Genomic DNA, 17,158 nt, shown 5'->3' with positions numbered 1-17,158 from the left:
AGTTCCATCTTAACCAGTCAATTGTCTTGCCAACATTCTTCCCCAGGCCGCATACCCGCCCTGCTGAACGTCAGTTGCACACATTGGACTGCAAGAGAGCATTGGCCTTCTACTTGGAGCGGACACAGCCCCACAGACAGTCCGCCCAATTGTTTGTTTCTTTCGACCCTAACAGGCTAGGGGTCGCTGTCGGGAAACGCACCATCTCCAATTGGCTAGCAGATTGCATTTCCTTCACTTACGCCCAGGCTGGGCTGGCTCTTGAGGGTCATGTCACGGCTCATAGTGTTAGAGCCATGGCAGCGTCAGTGGCCCACTTGAAGTCAGCCACTATTGAAGAGATTTGCAAGGCTGCGACGTGGTCATCTGTCCACACATTCACATCACATTACTGCCTCCAGCAGGATACCCGACGCGACAGTCGGTTCGGGCAGTCGGTGCTGCAGAATCTGTTTGGGGTGTAAATCCAACTCCACCCTCCAGGACCCGAATTTATTCTGGTCAGGCTGCACTCTCAGTTAGTTGTTCTTCGTAGGTCAATTTCTGTTGTACCCTCGCCGTTGCGGGGTTCAATTGACCTGGGTTCTTGTTTTGAGTGAGCCTGAGAGCTAGGGATACCCCAGTCGTGAGAACAAGCAGCCTGCTTGTCCTCGGAGAAAGGGTATGATACATACCTGTAGCAGTTGTTCTCCGAGGACAGCAGGCTGATTGTTCTCACCTACCCTCCCTCCTCCCCTTTGGAGTTGTGTGTTTCATCTTTTGCTAGTTATTCAACTGGCGGGAGCGGTCGCGCACGGGCGGGAAGACGGCCGCGCATGCGCGGTGGGCGTGCCCTGCGTCCCGACCGTCCCGCGAAGCCTTTTTTCCGGTTGGTGGGGGCTGCCGCGGACGTCACCCAGTCGTGAGAACAATCAGCCTGCTGTCCTCGGAGAACAACTGCTACAGGTATGTATCATACCCTGTCTCTGCATTCTTTTTTCTAACCACTACCGTTTAGATGTTCTCAGTCGTCATCAAGTTGTTTAGAGCGCGTGTTTTATCGGCGGGGCTTCTAGGGTCCCTCCCATATTTTCACTGCTTTGTTACTTCCCATCAGTCACATTCTGGGCCGGTTCGGAGGGACGCTAAGGAAGGGTAAATTAGACCTTACCTGCTAATTTGCTTTCCTTTAGTCCCTCCGGACCGGCCCAGATCCCTCCCTTCAGATATCGGTGTTTGTTCGGAGCTGTGTTGTTAGTTTCTTGATCTATATAGTTTAAAAAAAAGAAAAGAAAATTTTCTGAAAGGTCCGGTATGAAGGACCATGATATGTTTGAAGGCACGCACCCGTTGTTGGCAATGTGCCGGTGGCTGCTCAGGTTTTTGGATGCACAGTTTCTGTATTTCTTCTATGACTTTCCTTCTGCTTTGGTACTTTATTACTTGATCTTTCTCTAGCTGGCAAGGGCTCTTATTGGCTGGCTAGAGTCAGTTTTTTTCTCAGTCTCCACCTGCTGGAAGGCGTGCACAACCCATCAGTCAAATTCTGGGCCGGTCCGGAGGGACTAAAGGAAAGCAAATTAGCAGGTAAGGTCTAATTTACCCTTCTTCAGCCACAGGAAGGATGAAGGGGCTCGATGTGTTGGTTCAAACTTGGTCTCCAGCGGTCAGGTGGTCAGAGATTTGCAGGATTGTAAAACATTCCTTTCTGGTGATTTTTAGCAGCCCAGACTGAATGCAACATCCCTGGTATGCAGAGTCAAGCTCTTGGTGATGCTGCCTCTTCTTCCCAGGAGGTCAGGGCTGCTACTTCACGGGCCAGTTGTCCAGAGGATTCACACCCCTTTTGGCCTATGTCTTGGTCCTTGAGTGCATTCTAAGGCACAAAGGCTATGTTCCTTCAGTAGTAGCTACTTTTCAGACGGCTTGAAGGCCCTCACTACCCTTGGATTATGTAAGTGTCTGGAGATGATTTGAGCTCTGATGTGGAGAGCATGGAGTCTAAGCACTGTGAACAGATTTGCCAGTTATCATATCCTTTGTGAGGTGAGTCTCTGGGGTTGCATGCTGATGTGCTTCACCCCACAAATAAAACAAATCATATCTATCCCTCAAAGCATCCAGTAGTGTCGCAGATGGACCTGAACTTGTTTTAAATAGGCTGTAGTTTGAGCCTTAGATGAGGGTGTCTGTACATGATCTGGCTTTGAAAGTGGTGTTTCTCATGACAATCTGTTCAGCCTGGAGTGTCTTGGAAATGCAGCCCCCTCTCATGTTGAAATACTTTCTTAAATTGTTAGTATTCAGTTTCCATCAGCACTGTTCCTTCCTTCTTGCTGAAGGTGGTATCCTCCTTTCATTTGAACCAGTCTATCTACCAGTGTTTAAAATGGACAGGAGAGGGCTGTGGGAGAGTCCTCTATAAGTTGGATGTTGGCAGAACTATTTTTCAATATCCTGAGGCCACCAATAGCTTCAGAAGCTCAGATTATCTTTTCTTGTAGTTCAGTGGTCCATGTAAGGGGCAGATGACATTCAAGTTGACAATTCCTGATTTGATTAAGACCTCAGTTACATCATCAATTACAATGTGATACCCGAAGGGGTCCAGGTACATTTGATTAGATTACAAACAGCTTCCTGAGCAGAAGCCAGAGCAGTCGTGCTGGATGATATCTGCAAGGAAGTGACATGGTCATCATCGCATTCTTTTATGTACCACAGGATCACTTTATAAGCAAGAAAGAATAGTTCCTTTGGCAGGGCAGTCATGGAGGGGACCTTGTCTTTCTCACACCCTCAAGGCTAAAGCTTGGGTACATATCACTTGTCTAGGCTGATCTATCAGGATGATAAGGAAGGTGAAACTATTCTTGCCTGTTAATTTCCTTTCCTTGAGTCCTGCTGGACCAGTCCAACACCCCTTCTGGGAAAACTGTGACCCTGGTATGTCTGTCCAAGCATATTCTGGCTGTTACTTCTGGCTGTGTATATAGTTGTATACCTAAAGAGAATTGTCACTTGGTGGGTTCCTGGGTTTTTACCGTGGGTGGATGCTGGTTGTTTTAGTTCATTTTGGCTATGGCTTAGGCATAATGAGCTGTCCTAGGCTGCAGTACTCCTTATCTCTCTGGTGTCGCTGGAATATTCAAATTATCTGCCTCCATTTGCTGATAAAGGGACAGAACCCACTGGTCTGGCAGGCCTAATGGAAATAACAGATAAAATATCAGATTTTACATAAGTGTAACAGGTGGGGGGAGGTAGGAGCCTGGGTCCACCTGTCTGCAGTGCACTGCACCCACCACTAGACTACTCCAGGGACCTGCATGCTGTTCTAATGGACCTGAGTATAACATCTGAGGCTGGCTTAGAGACTGGCAAGTAATGTTTTTCATCACATTTTTGGGGGGTGGGGTGGGAGAGTGTTAGTGACCACTGGGGGAATAAGGGGAGGTCATCCCTGATTCCCTTCAGTGGTCATTTGGGTATTTAAGGCACCTTTTGTGCCTTATTCATGATAAAAACAGGTCTAGCTCAAAACGTCTTAAGTTTTAGTCCTGGACGTTTTTGATTTGTTCCATTATGGCTAAAAAACATCTAAGTCTTAGGACCGCCCAAGTCCCAGCCTGAACACGCCTGTGACACGCCCCCTCGAGATTTGGACGCACTTCTGATGGACTTAATAGAAAAACATCTAAAAATGTTCAAAAATACTGATTTGGACGTTTTTGTCAGAAAAACATCCAAATGCTGCTTTATGCCACTTTTTAAATGTTTTTCTGTTTTGAAAATGAGCCCAGTAGCCTCTTAAGTCGATATTTGTTACCATGGGTTACCACATAAAAATAGGACAGATATTTATGTGGTAAACCTGTCCGCTTAAGGGCTGAATATCAGCACAAGCAGCCAAGTGCTGACTGCGCCCCGGAACGCTCCCAGCATAGGTGACTTTGAGTTGGGCACTAGCTGCGATATTCAGCGTCATTTAGCTGGTTAAGCGCTGCTGAATATTAGTGGCTAGCCCCAACCAAGTGATTTAACCAGTCTGTGGCCGGTTAAATCGCTTTGAATATTGGGCCCAAAATTTCTAATAGTGACCATATAAAATAGCAAGATAGAGTAAAACAAAATCCAGTTCTCTGGAATTGGGTGATTAGTTGCTCCGAACTGGATAATCAAACATATAAATGGCAAGAGGCGTACTCACTCGCAAATGCGCAGTAGAGACCCTCTCTGTCCCGCCCCCGCGTCAATACGTGATGACGGGGGCGTGACAGGGAACCTGCGCACCTGTGAATGAGGGAACTGCCGTCGTCACCGCTCCCCCCCCCAGGGTTGCCGCTACAGCTCCCCCCACCCACCCGGAGTCGCCGCCGCCACCCACCCTCCACCCGGCCCGGGTACCTGGCTTCACTATTCAAACCGCCGGAACGCAGCACACAGCTAATCTGAGCTGCCGTTGGCCTTCCTTACCTGCCTGTGTCCCGCCCTCGCTGACGTTACGTCACACGAGGGCGGAACACATGCAGAGAAGAAGGAAGGCCGACGGCAGCTCAGATGAGCTGTGTGCTGCATTCCGGCGGTTTGAATAGTGAAGCCAGGTACCCGGCTCGGGTGGCGGAGGTGACTCCGGGGGGGAGGGGCGGCGGCGACCTATCCGGGGGTGGGGGCCTTTCAACCCCCCCTCCCCTTCCTTTACTAGCCCGTTTTTACGGGCTCAACGGCTAGTCTTACATGAACAGGCCCATTGCCTATTCCAAATCAGAGAAGTGGACCTAAAAGAGGGTAGTAAAAAAGAACAAAGCAAGGGATGACTGGGGAAGAAGGTACCAGGCTTGTTCTTATCTTTTAACTTGACTCATAAAACTGAAATTCTTTCTTCTGGATCTCCAGAACCTAATTATTACTTAAACATGGATCTTTGGAAGGAAGTTAAAAGCTAGAGGCTGATCTTCAGCTTAAAAAGAAAGAAACAATTTAATGTGAGTGGAGGAGTGGCCTAATGGTTAGAGCACCGGTTTTGACATCCAGAGGTGGCCGGTTGAAATCCTGCTGCTGCTTCTGCTTCTCAATACCCAGTGTACCTGATGTAACTCACCCTGAGCTACTAGTAAAGAAGGTGTGCGGAAATCTAAACAAACAAATAAATAAATGTAAATGGGAACTCAGAGTAGTCATGCCTCAAACGCAACACTAATCCCATAGTCTTACGTCTGATTTATTAAAATACTAGGAAAAAGGCCCGTTTCTGAAATCAAGGAAACGGGCGTTAGGCAGGCAATCCCCTACCCTCCCTCGGTGTTTCACAGTCTGCCCTCCCTCCGTTTTCAACCCCGCCCCCCACGTTGCGGCCCGTGGACCCCCCTTCCGCGACCGTCACCCCCCCCTTCCCGGTGAAAACCTCCCCCCCCCCCCCCGCCGTTGTTGACTACCTGTGCTGACGGGGGACCCAAACCCCCGACAGCCGAAGTGCTGTTCTGCCCTTCGCGTTGGTTCCTTAATGCTCTTCTCAATCTCTTCAAGTTTCTGTGCATACGCCTGACGTTAGACACACGCACAGAAACTTGAACAGCTTGAGAAGAGCATTGAGGAACCAACGTGAAGGGCAGAACAGCACTTTGGCTGTCGGGGGTTCGGGTCCCCTGTCAGCACAGGTAGTCGACGGCGGGGGCGGTTTTCGGCGAGAAGGGAGGGGGTCGCAAGGTTCGCGGAAGGGGGGATCCAGGGGGCCGTAACGCGGGGGTGACAGCTGATTCCGAGGCAGGGGGAGGAGTAGGGAAAAGGTTTCAAATCAGCTAAGTCAGTGCATGCCTGCCTAGCAGACCACCTCCGATGGAGGCACGGTCCCTAGCACATTTGAACGTTGGCGGTGAGAATTATTATATAGGATGGTAAGGTTTGGCAATTAAACCGCTCATATTGGTTAGTTTCAAAAACACTTTCAAATAGTACAGATCTGCATCTTAGTAGGTGCTAGATGGGGAAGGGGGGGTTAGACAAGCATCAGGGGGAAGGAGGTAGGGTGGGGAGCCAGGGGTGTGATTTATGATTTATCCTTTTGTAAAGTATTATTTGTATTGCTATGGTTGTTATCTGAAAAACTATTTTTCTTCGATAAAACTTTTCAGTACAAAAAAAGAAGCATTGTAGTAACCACCTCTTCATTCACTGCATTGTGCAGTGTCTGCTCCATATTATACCCTTTGCCTCCCCATTCCATGTTAGCTGTTATTGCACACTAAATTTCTGTGTTTAACTGCATGTCAATAACTAATGCATATTAATAAACAGTATCTGTAATATGTTAGGAAAAGGTGAATCAACACTGCACTATATAATGGAGGTTCTGGGCTTGATTTGTGTGATTAGCTTTTAAAGGGAAGTGGAATAAAGTTGGAGTTTTAATTATACCTCATCAAGAGCAAGTAGGTTGCATTTGTCAGTGAGTATCAAATCAGAAAGTTTAAATAAGATGTATTTTTATTTTTCAGTGCTATATCGGAAAGGTCCACCTTTTTACCACGCCAGGTTTGAAATTTCCTTTTCCCTATTACCTGTGGCAACGTGTTTGGTTTGTTTTTATTTTTTTTTTAAACTGTTCTATAAAGCAGCAAACACACTGTCCACCTCATAGCAGAATGAATTCTATTCACATGCAGGAAGAAGAAAACTTTTTAAGGGAAAAGAAGATAGAAGCTGATTCACTAAAGTTTTCCTGTCTTCAGGGAAGGGGGAGAAAAACCAAAAGGGTCCTTTTTATCAAGCTGCGCTAGAAAGTGATCGGTGCTGCAGTTAGCATGTGGGTTTGCCGCACGCTCCGGCCACTTCCTAGTGCTGTTGAAAAATGGCTGAAGTTGGATTTTTTTTTTCAGTGGCCACACGCTAAGTTCCTCATTAGCGTGTGGTCATTACTGCCGGAAACCCTTACCGCCATCTATTTAGGAGGCGGTAAGGCCTCCCACGCTACTCCTGTGGTAATTGGGTTGGTCATTACTGCTGGAAACCCTTACCACCATCTATTTAGGAGGCGGTAAGGCCTCCCACGCTACTGTGGTAATTGGGTAGTGCGTGGTAATGTGCCCACGCTACCTGATTAGTGCAGGCATGCTTCCTGCGGCAACAAATATTTTTTACAGCAGGAGCAGCACGTGCTGCTGGCCAAAATACCATGGGACGCCTCAGCGTGTCGTGTGGTAGTGCCTTTTTACTTCATGGTAGGCCTGTGTTAGGCCTACTGTGCCTTAGTAAAAGGGCCTCATAGTGAATATGGTCCATAGTTTTAATATTTTAAACCATTTCCATGATTTTAGCTTCACAGTATATCTGGTTTTTATTATAGTAGAGAGGGGGAGTGAAATGCAATTTATGGATTGTTTTTCTTGATATACCCATCTTTAGGGGTAAATTTTATAAATGGTGCAAAATTTAGGCTACGGGATGATGTGCACTAAGCGTGAATTCCTTGCAGAACTGCACTTCTGCCATCCCCATCTGACATTTGCTGGGCTTGATTGTGATTATCAGGGCTAAATTTGCCGAGGCAGGCTCTGCTGCATTCACTTCTGCAAGAGAAACAGGGAAGGGACCTAGCATTTAGTTAAAGGTGAGTTACTTTCAGGTATAAGTAGGTAATTCCCTGTTCCCAGAGGGCTTACAACTAAACGCTCCTTTCACTAAGTCATGGTAGTGATTCTTGCGCTGCAGAATGAATGTGCTTTGTCATCGTTGCTGTGCCGGGAATCATTACCGTGGCTTTGTAAAATATAAATAGTAACATAGTAGATGATGGCAGAGAGAGACCTGCACGGTCCATCCAGTCTGCCCAACAAGATAAACTCATATGTGCTACTTTTTGTGTATACCTGACCTTGATTAGTATCTGCCATTTTCAGGGCACAGACTGTAGAAGTCTGCCCAGCACTAGCCCTGCCTCCCACCACCGGCTCTGCCACCCAATCTCAGCTAAGCTTCTGAGGATCCATTCCTTCTGAACAGGATTCCTTTATGTTTATCCCATGCATTTTTGAATTCCGTTACCATTTTCAACTCCACCACCTCCCTCGGGAGGGCATTCCAAGTATCCACCACTCTCTCCGTGAAAAAATACTTCCTGACATTTTTCTTGAGTCTGCCCCCCTTCAATCTCATTTCATGTCCTCTAGTTCTGCCTTCCCAAAAGGAGCCCTATGTTTGTTCCTGAAGCACTGGAAGATTAAGGAGGCAAGTCTCTAAATTGGCACCTCCAGTTAAAGCATGCCGATTCTGAGCACTGGGCACTGATTCTGTAATGGCGTCTGTGCGCCAGGATTCCCTTATAAAATATTAGCACAAGGTGGCACTGACTGGAGCATTTGAGTTAAGGGACGACTGTTTACACCATGTTAATGACAGATATAAATGGGTTCACCTACATGCATTAAGAGGGTCCTTTTACCAAGCTGCAGTAAAAAGGACTCTGCGCTAGTGATGGGGGGCCGTTTTTGCCACGCACTGCGGCCCTTTTTACCACAGCGGGTAAAAAAAAAAAAGGCTGAAAATAGCCATGGCCATTCGGTAGGATTGCTCTTAACCAAATGGCCATGCGAGGGGGAGCATGTACCACCATCCATTGAGATGGTGGTAAGGGCTCCTGTGCTAGCCTGGCGGTAATTGGATAGGACGTGGGCGTTGTCCGATTATTGCTGGGTTAGCGCCGTGCTAAAAATTAGAACCCTATTTTCCTCAGGTGGGAAATGGCGCTTGCTGGGGCTGGAACTACAGCCGGCACCCACATTGGGCCAGCAGTGGCTCCGGATTAGCGTGCAGTAAGCCCACATTGGATTTCTGCCGCTTTGTAAAAGGGCCCCTAAGTGACGCATGTAACTGATAGTATTCTATAAGTTACACGTGTCACTTGAAGACCTGACCATGGACCCCCCCATGCTCCGCCCACTTATACACCCTCTTGTAGGGACATACTATGGCACTTAGCCACTAAATTATATAGAACAGTGCCTAGTGCATACTTGGATGTAACTACTAATTAATGGTGCCTTTGACATAAACTGCCGGATTCTATATATCGCGCCTAGAGTCCATGCCTAAATCTAAGCATATTCCAAAACAATGCGCTTAACAAGGAGTGGAGGAGTAGCCTAGTGGTTAGTGCAGTGGACTTTGATCCTGGGGAACTGAGTTCGATTCCCACTGCAGCTCCTTGTGACTCTGGGCAAGTCACTTAACCCTCCATGGCCCCTGGTACAAAATAAGTACCTGAATATATGTAAACCACTTTGAATGTAGTTGCAAAAACCTCAGAAAGGCGGTATATCAAGTCTCATTTCCCTTCCCCCCCCCTCTTTCCCAATCAGCATTGTTAACAGCACTTAACAAGCAATAATTCAGCACTGATTGGCAATAATTAGAATTTACTTGTGTAACTCACAAAGTGTATGCTGTAACGAGCACTGTGCCAAGCATACATCCAAAAAGAAGCATGTTATGGGCAGGGAAATGGGTGTTTTATGGGCATTCCCAAATATACACGCATTCTTATAGAATATAGCCCAGTCCGCCTAAATCTACGTGCATAGATTTACTCCACATTTTTGTTGGTGTAAATGGATGCACGTATTCTGTATACCACGCCTAAATCTCATAGAATACATTAATACTCTTAGTGAAAATGATTTCTGTGCGAATTTTCCAGGCGCCATGTATGAAATTCTTTCCCAAAATGTGCAATTGTAAAGTGCTTTGATTTGTGTTGCAAGTAAAGCGATACATCCAAGGGGAAATAACCGATACATAGCAACTCTGCCCACATTCTGCCAAACCTCTGACCCAGAACACGCGTACAGGTATGCACAGTCCTGCCATCGTGAAAACTTTCACCCATGGGGTAATTTATAAGAGGCATTATATACACAAAAGTGATTTTATAAAGTTATGCTCTTGGGGCGTCTGATTCTAAGGGCCTCTTTTATCAAGCCGCAGTAGCGGTTCACGCATGGCAATGAATGGACTTTGTTGGCATTACTGCACTGGGAGCCACTAGCGCAGCTTGATAAGAGGCCGTAAGTGTTTAGAGTTTGGAATTTTAGGGGTTTATTTTTGAGGCATACAGGTGCTTTAAAAAAACAGAAGTTTATTGGTATATTTGCATTATTAAAAATGTTTTTGTTTCTTTTTTAAACTAACTTTTTAAGTAGGTTTTATTCAGTGATCTAAAGCACAGTTTTTCAGTGCCAGCCCTCCTGCATTAGCTTCATCTTTTTTCTAAGCCCTAATAACATCTTCAGCCCTCCTCCCAGCTCCCCCATCTGCTCCTCCCTTCTCCTACCCCTATATCAGTCCTTCCAGCAATCACTTCTTTTCTCGTTCGCACTGCTCTTTGCTGTTTTCTGCAGCACTTGGGAGGCTTTGAAAGAATAGGACATCTGAAAGCCTTTTCTAGTGCTGGTGGCAGAGCCAGTAGGATGAGTAAAAACTGAAACTCCTGCCATCGTTGAGGGACTGGTAGTGGCAGAGTCTGATGATGTCAGCCAGCTACAATTGCAGCTGCCGAATGATGTCATCAAAACTGAGGAACTGGCAGTTTTCCAAAATTTATTTGGTTATAACTGTATACCCCAAATTTCCCGTTGAGAGTATTTTGTTAGGAAGTTCAGAGACCCTATGTATAATTTATGAAGATTTGTTTTTCTAAGCTGTGCCTTTTGTGTTTCAGCTATTCTGTAATTGTGGAATTAGTTGATGACCATTTCCAGGGAACACCACGCCGACCATTCACTTGGAAGACATTAGCTGGGCTGAACAGAACAACTCTCAATGTTTCCAAGGTAATGCAATAGGAATTCCTAAGTTGAAATTGTTGGTCAATGATGAACTGGAAGGATTCTGGGTAAAGACAGTTTACAGTATTCGTTTTGTTTGTTCCTTGTGCTTCTATAGAAGAGTTTGTCAGTGTTGTTAACTCGAGCGCAGTGCTGCCGGGGTAGTGTAGCAGAATTTCATAATGGGAAAGGGATCTGGATTTAGCTGATGCCTGTCTCAGTAGTTCAAGGTAGATTACATTCATAGAAACAGAGAAACATGACGACAGATAAGGGCCGTATGGCCCATCCAGTCTGCCCATCCTCAGTAACCACTAACTTCTCCTTTTCCTAAGAGATCCCATGTGTCTATTCCGATTCCCACGCCTTCTTAAACTCTGACACAGTCTTCATCTCTACGACCTCCACCGGGAGGCCATTCCACGCATCCACCACCCTTTCCATGAAAGAGTATTTCCTCAGATTCATACTAAGCCTATTTCCTTTTAACTTCAACTTATGCCCTCTCATTCCAGAGGTTTCCTTCATTTGAAAAAGGCTCACCTCCTGTACATTAACGTCACTGAGTTATTTAAACGTCTCTATCATATCTCTTCTCTCCCGCCTCTCTTCCAGCATATACATGTTGAGGTTCATGAGCCTGTCCCTATATGTTTTATGACCGAGATCGCTGACCAGTTTTGTAGCTTCCCTCTGGACCGACTCCATCCTGTTTATATCTTTCCGTAAGTGTAACATAGTAGATGATGGCAGAGAAAGACCTGCACGGTCCATCCAGTCTGCCCAACAAAATAAACTCATATGTGCTACTTTTTGTGTATACCTGACCTTGATTTGTATCTGCCATTTTCAGGGCACAGACCGTAGAAGTCTGTCCAGCACTAGCCCCGCCTCCCACCATTGGCTCTGCCACCCAATCTCCGCTAAGCTTCTGAGGATCCATTCCTTCTGAACAGGATTCCGTTATGTTTATCCCACACATTTTTGCATCTCCACCACCTCCCTCGGGAGGGCATTCCAAGTGTGGTCTCCAGAATTGCACACAGTATTCTAAATGGGTCCTCACTAGAGACTTGTACAAGGGTGTTTTCCTAACCCAGAGGGCTCACAATCTTAGCTTATACCTAGGGCCGCCGAGAGACAGAGCCGGGCCCGGGAGTGGCAGAGAGACAGAGCCTGGCCCAGGGCAGGACTGCCACCCCCGGGCCCCCCCATTCAGGACACAGTCACAATCGCTGCCCCTACTTCCATGCGCGTAGCCAGACTTGAAAGATTGGGGGTGGCCGGAGCCAAAAGTAAGGGGTACATTTTGCCCCACCTCTCTGCTTCATACCGCCACTCCATATACTTTCGCTGGCGGGGGTTCACATGCCCCGCCAGAAGAAGCCTTCCTGCAGCATTGTTCAACACCACATTGCCTGCCCTGCTCAGTGCTTCCCTTCACGTCGCACATGCTCAATTTCATCAAAACTGAGCATGTGTGATATCCAGTTTGGAATGCTGTCTACTCCTCCCCGGCCTCTAAGGGGGACCCGTCGCCTGTCTTTCTCTTACTCCTGTCGGGACCAGGGTGATCCGCAGACAAATAAGGGTTAAGGAACTTGCCCAAGATCAAAAAGAGTATCAGTGAGATATGAATCCTGGCTTCCCTGGAGCTCGGACTGTTTCTCCACTCCATTAATTGTTGATTTAAAAACATTTCTGGCCAGCTCAGTGGCAGTACTGTGCACTGCCATTCAAAGTTTGATTGCCAGCTCAGGACGTTTTTTTTTGTCTGGGTTGGGCAAGCTGGGGTGTTGCAAAGGTAACAGTCACAGCTCCTGGAGGGCATCATAGTCATCAAGTAACACCCATATAGAGTGCTGCAACGTAAAGGCTAGAGTTGCACGGATGTGGAAGGAGATCCACAGAGGAACATTTTCGAAAGAACATCTAAGTCAAAATTGGTACATCCTGCTCGTAATGTTCAAAAGATTTGTCCATCTCACAGCCATTTTCAAAGAGGAAAAATATTGGTATTTCCTGTTTGAAAATTTGTGAGAAGGATGTTCTTGAGCTGAAAACGTCCAAAAAGAACAGCCATTTTCCAAAATATGAATGCCCAAAAAAGCAGGCACAAAAACATCTCTCTGGCATCACTTGTACAAAAACGGCCACACAGATGTCCCTGCAGAGCAGAGGGGCAGCCTAGAGGTCAGTGCAGTGGACTTCAAACAACAGGACCCAGGTACAAATCCACTTTGATTCTTTTATATGTTATTGTGAGGCTTGCTGCTCCATTAGGAATGGTCATAATACCTGAAGCTGTCATAGATCCTGGTATCCACTTTCACTTCTTAGGAGGGTGGGAGAGGGTCAGTAACCACTGGGAGATGAAGGTAGGGGGGGTGTCATGCCTTTATCCTTCCAGTGGTCAGCTGTTCGATCAGGGCAACTTTTTGTACCTCGAATGTGATTGAAACAGGTCTGAATAAAAACATCCTCCTTTTTAGCCTCGGACGTTTCTTATTGTTGAAAGACATACTCATTTTGGGTTGCCCTAGTCATTCATGCCCAAAACACACTTCCAGCATGCCCCTTACTATTTGGACAAACTGCAGTGTAAAATGTCCAAATTCTGCCTTTCTAATATGGACATTTTCGGCAGGTGGATGTTTTCTGGGCCATTTTGAGACATCCTTCTGCTTTGAAAATGAACACCATGGTGTGTGGGCTATCAGTCTAGTAACTGGACTAAGCAAATAGGAAGTGATATAAAATCGGGGAGAAATAACCTGGTAGTTGTAAATGAAGATACATGGCACTACATACCAGTCCTGAAAGTGCAAATTATCAGGAAAAAATATTGAATATTTCAGGTAATGTATGCTGTAGACACTGGTTTCTTCTTTCAGGGAATAACATTTTATTGTTTGTTATCAGGAGCTTCTGTTCTGTTACTTGATTAAACCATCGGATATGAGCGAACAGGAGATGTTGTCACCAGAGTGTATGAAAAGAATCAAAGTTCAGGCAAGTTACTTTGACTATCAATTAATTTTTTCCTTGGCTTACTGAAGGACTGATGTGTGTGGTGTTTCTGCTTTTGAATTGTGGTATATCATATCCCAAAAATAAAGTGTGAATGAGTTCACAGGTATAGTCATTTTCATACCAAACCACATTTGCTAAAGGTAGCGCATACGGTTTAGCAATTTTGCACACATATTTCTTTTGTATAAACTTTCAGCATGGATTTACAAATCAGCTCTTTAGCATTTTTGTAATTAAGTGTTTTTTGTTTTTGCAAAAAAACTAATGATGTAGCTTTTTTTTTTTTGCATAGAAATTGACACAGGAGGCATTTGCATAACATGTAGTAGACTCTCAAAGCTTAAAACCTAACCAAAAAGGGAATTATAAAAAATAATAAGTGCAAGTATGTGCTCCATTCCTAGTTTCTGGCTCTGTCACTTGTTGCTGGTTTCAGCTTCCTGTCATGTTACAGGGCACCTAATATGTTGAAGTGCACCAACATTTGTGGTCAGTAAGGCTACCAGTAAAGTGTGCTGAAAAGAGGCAGGTAGATGGGCCAGCTGAGCACTAGGGGTTGCTATGACATCCTGAACCGTCTGTGAGATGAGTATTTCAGACCTCATGTGTTCTAACAGTTTATTGCAAGAGCTTAACTTTCTGAATTCTGAACATATTGCAGACATTTTTCAAAATATATATTTTTTGAGGGGGGGGGGGGGGGCAGCCGGCCGGGCCTGCCTGCCTTGAATGGGGCAAGATTCTCTGTGTGTGAAAAACAAAATCCAAATGGTAGTGTTCCCCCACGTCCTAAAGCATACAGTCAGATGGGCCAGTTCAGGGTTTTTACCTGTATAAATTGCCCCATATAGCCAAATAGGGGACTGTTTGTTATAATAGTACTGGAGACAGCAGAATTTGTTTTAGGGAAGAGAGGCTTCTATTGTGTTATTAATGCTTTTAAAGAAGTTTAGTTTGTGTATATTAGAACTCACTTGCAATCTGAGTAATGATTTCCAGGGGAAGCTCTCAGCAGGGATTGATAAGTGGGATGTGTCTGGGAGTTATATCTGTTTATCAAAAATACAAATACATTTTTATATGTGTATATGATTCTGGATAGGAAGGAACAAGATGAAATGGATTTATTGCTCTTTTGTGTTTCAGGAATTAATTGTAAGTCGCTGGGTCTCTTCTCGGGAGCGCACAGAGCAAGAAGAACTTTAATACCAGTTGCCTGAAAGACCTACAACAATTTAGTTATTGTCGTACAGAAAAATAAAAAGGAAAGGGTCAATTATCATTCCAGTGGTTAACTATAAGTTTTAAATATGTTTTCTCACAAAACTGGCTCTTCAGTGCCTGTCACCGGACATAGCTCAGCCTTGAATATCCAGGCTCAGCGCCGACCATGGGAGTTAGCCTGGGCCCGATTCTGTTTAAGATGGTGGTTCCATCACTTTAGAACAGTTTGCTTTTGGGTCTAAAACTGGAATTCTCGTACTCTAGATTGAAGGCTTAACTAGAGCCATGAGAGCATGACGTAGGGGTTTTTTTTTTTTTTTTTTTTTTTAAACATGAAATGGATCTTGTTCCTGGATAGGCAGGATGTGCTTAAGATTACCTGAAGCAACTTGTTTTGTTTTAAGATATTGATCATTCCTTGTTGTATTTGGCTATGGTCATGTCTTCCCTCAAACTCTTTTCCCTTTCTTTACTATAAAATTATAAACCAGATGATTGATCCTATAAGTAAATAGTGTATCACACAATTGAAGCATCTATACTAGCACTATCCAATGCTATTCTCCACTGCTGTGCATGGTGAACACCTGTAAAAGTTAAACAGCTTTGTTTTACTGATAAACCACAGTAGACGATACAAAATAGTCAATAGAGTCAGAATCAGGAAAACATACAACATTCTCGTATAGCTTTCAAAGGATCTCATTCACTGCAGTCCTTCAAGATCTCTCTGTTTTGCTCAACAAAACCAGTTTATCTCCTCCTCTTGTGTCATTAGGTATTCCTCTTTTTCAGTTCAGGGACCTCAACTTCAGCATGCCCTTCCAAGCTACTTGCAATTACTGTCATTAAAGTTTAAGGACCTCAAAACCTTTTTAAATGATGCTTTTAGCTGAACTTTCACTCATCAATTTTCAGTCAGGGATCCCTCTTTCCTCACAGAGCCCTCCCCTTCCTTGTGTGTCAATATGTTTCTGTCCTTTCAATATTGTAGTTCTACCCCCTCCTTTATATCTGTTTGTCTATAGTATGACTCATTTAATGTTCATATGTACTAGTTTGTAAACCGCCCAGAAGGCTGCCACGGGGTTGTATAGTAAATTCTTAATAAACTTGGAAACTTGTGATCTCCTGCTCTAGTTTTAGTTATTTATTTAAAAACTATTCTTCTCTATTGTAAGAAGTTCAATGTGGTTTACATAATGACATACCTAATAATAACGTTGTTCTTCATACATTCTAAAAAAATATAGACTAGCAAGTACCAAGCATTTACTCATCAGTACCTGTCACGAATTCTCAAACTGGATCCCATACATTACATAACTGAAATGAATTAAACTCTTTCAGAGGCCTCCATAAATAGTACTGTTTTAAGTTCTTTTCAGAACTCCATGAGGGTCTGCATTTCTTTAAAATTAAAACTCTTAAATTACTGCTTAAATATTTCAGTTTCCAGCTCAGGAAGGCTAAGAAACAATATTATGCTAATTGCTTAAGAAAAGCACCAAATCCATCGAAGGAACTTTTTTCCATTTTCTATTCATTGACTTCTCCTTCTTGTAGTGTCCAAGATAAGATAGCCCCGTCCGCTTGAGACTTTTGCACAGTTCTTTACTACTGTAAGGAATCTTCTCCAATCCCTTCCTACAACTTCTTTTGTCTCGTCTTCTCAATTGATCCTAAATTTACCCCCATCCTCCTCTTGCCAACTTCAGACCACAAGCTCTCTTTCTAAAATTCTTCAGTCAGTGAAGACGGCCTCTTGTACTTTGGATCCCTTTCCATCACAGTGATTTAAAATACCAGAACTAGAGCTTCTTCCTAAAATTCTACTCCTCATCAATCAGTCTTTCCACTGGTCAAGTCTCTGCTCACTGGAAAATGGCTATAGTTTGACCAATTCTAAAAAAAACAGAAAATGGCTGTAGTTCGCCTGATTCTTTAAAAAAAAAAAAAAATCTTTGGTTCCCCAAGTTTTCACACATTAGCATCCAGTTTCCAATCTGTGTTTCTTGTCAAACCTGTTAGAAAAAAGTAGGCTATGTTCAAGTTTCATCCTTCATGGATAAACACTTGCACTTCATCTTAAACAGTCTGGATGT

The 17,158-nt window shown here is 44.6% G+C and overlaps 1 protein-coding gene across 4 annotated transcripts in view; it reads left to right on the top strand.

Annotated features, from left to right (window-relative positions):
* Positions 1 to 16,173, top strand: part of TSEN2 (tRNA splicing endonuclease subunit 2) — a 58,518-nt gene extending 42,345 nt beyond the window's left edge. For all 4 annotated transcript variants that reach the window (XM_030222114.1, XM_030222105.1, XM_030222128.1 and 1 more), the window contains exons 9-12: positions 6,474 to 6,510; positions 10,691 to 10,802; positions 13,719 to 13,808; positions 14,976 to 16,173. In XM_030222114.1, coding sequence (XP_030077974.1) covers positions 6,474 to 6,510; positions 10,691 to 10,802; positions 13,719 to 13,808; positions 14,976 to 15,035 — 299 coding nt within the window. In that variant the 3' untranslated portion in view covers positions 15,036 to 16,173. The remainder of the gene's footprint in view (positions 1 to 6,473; positions 6,511 to 10,690; positions 10,803 to 13,718; positions 13,809 to 14,975) is intronic.
* Positions 16,174 to 17,158: the final 985 nt, after the last annotated feature.

The sequence above is a fragment of the Microcaecilia unicolor genome, chromosome 1 (genome assembly GCF_901765095.1).
Source record: "Microcaecilia unicolor chromosome 1, aMicUni1.1, whole genome shotgun sequence".
Taxonomy (NCBI): domain Eukaryota; kingdom Metazoa; phylum Chordata; class Amphibia; order Gymnophiona; family Siphonopidae; genus Microcaecilia; species Microcaecilia unicolor.
Note: the sequence above shows the minus strand (reverse complement) of the source record. Positions and strands in the feature narration are given on the sequence as shown.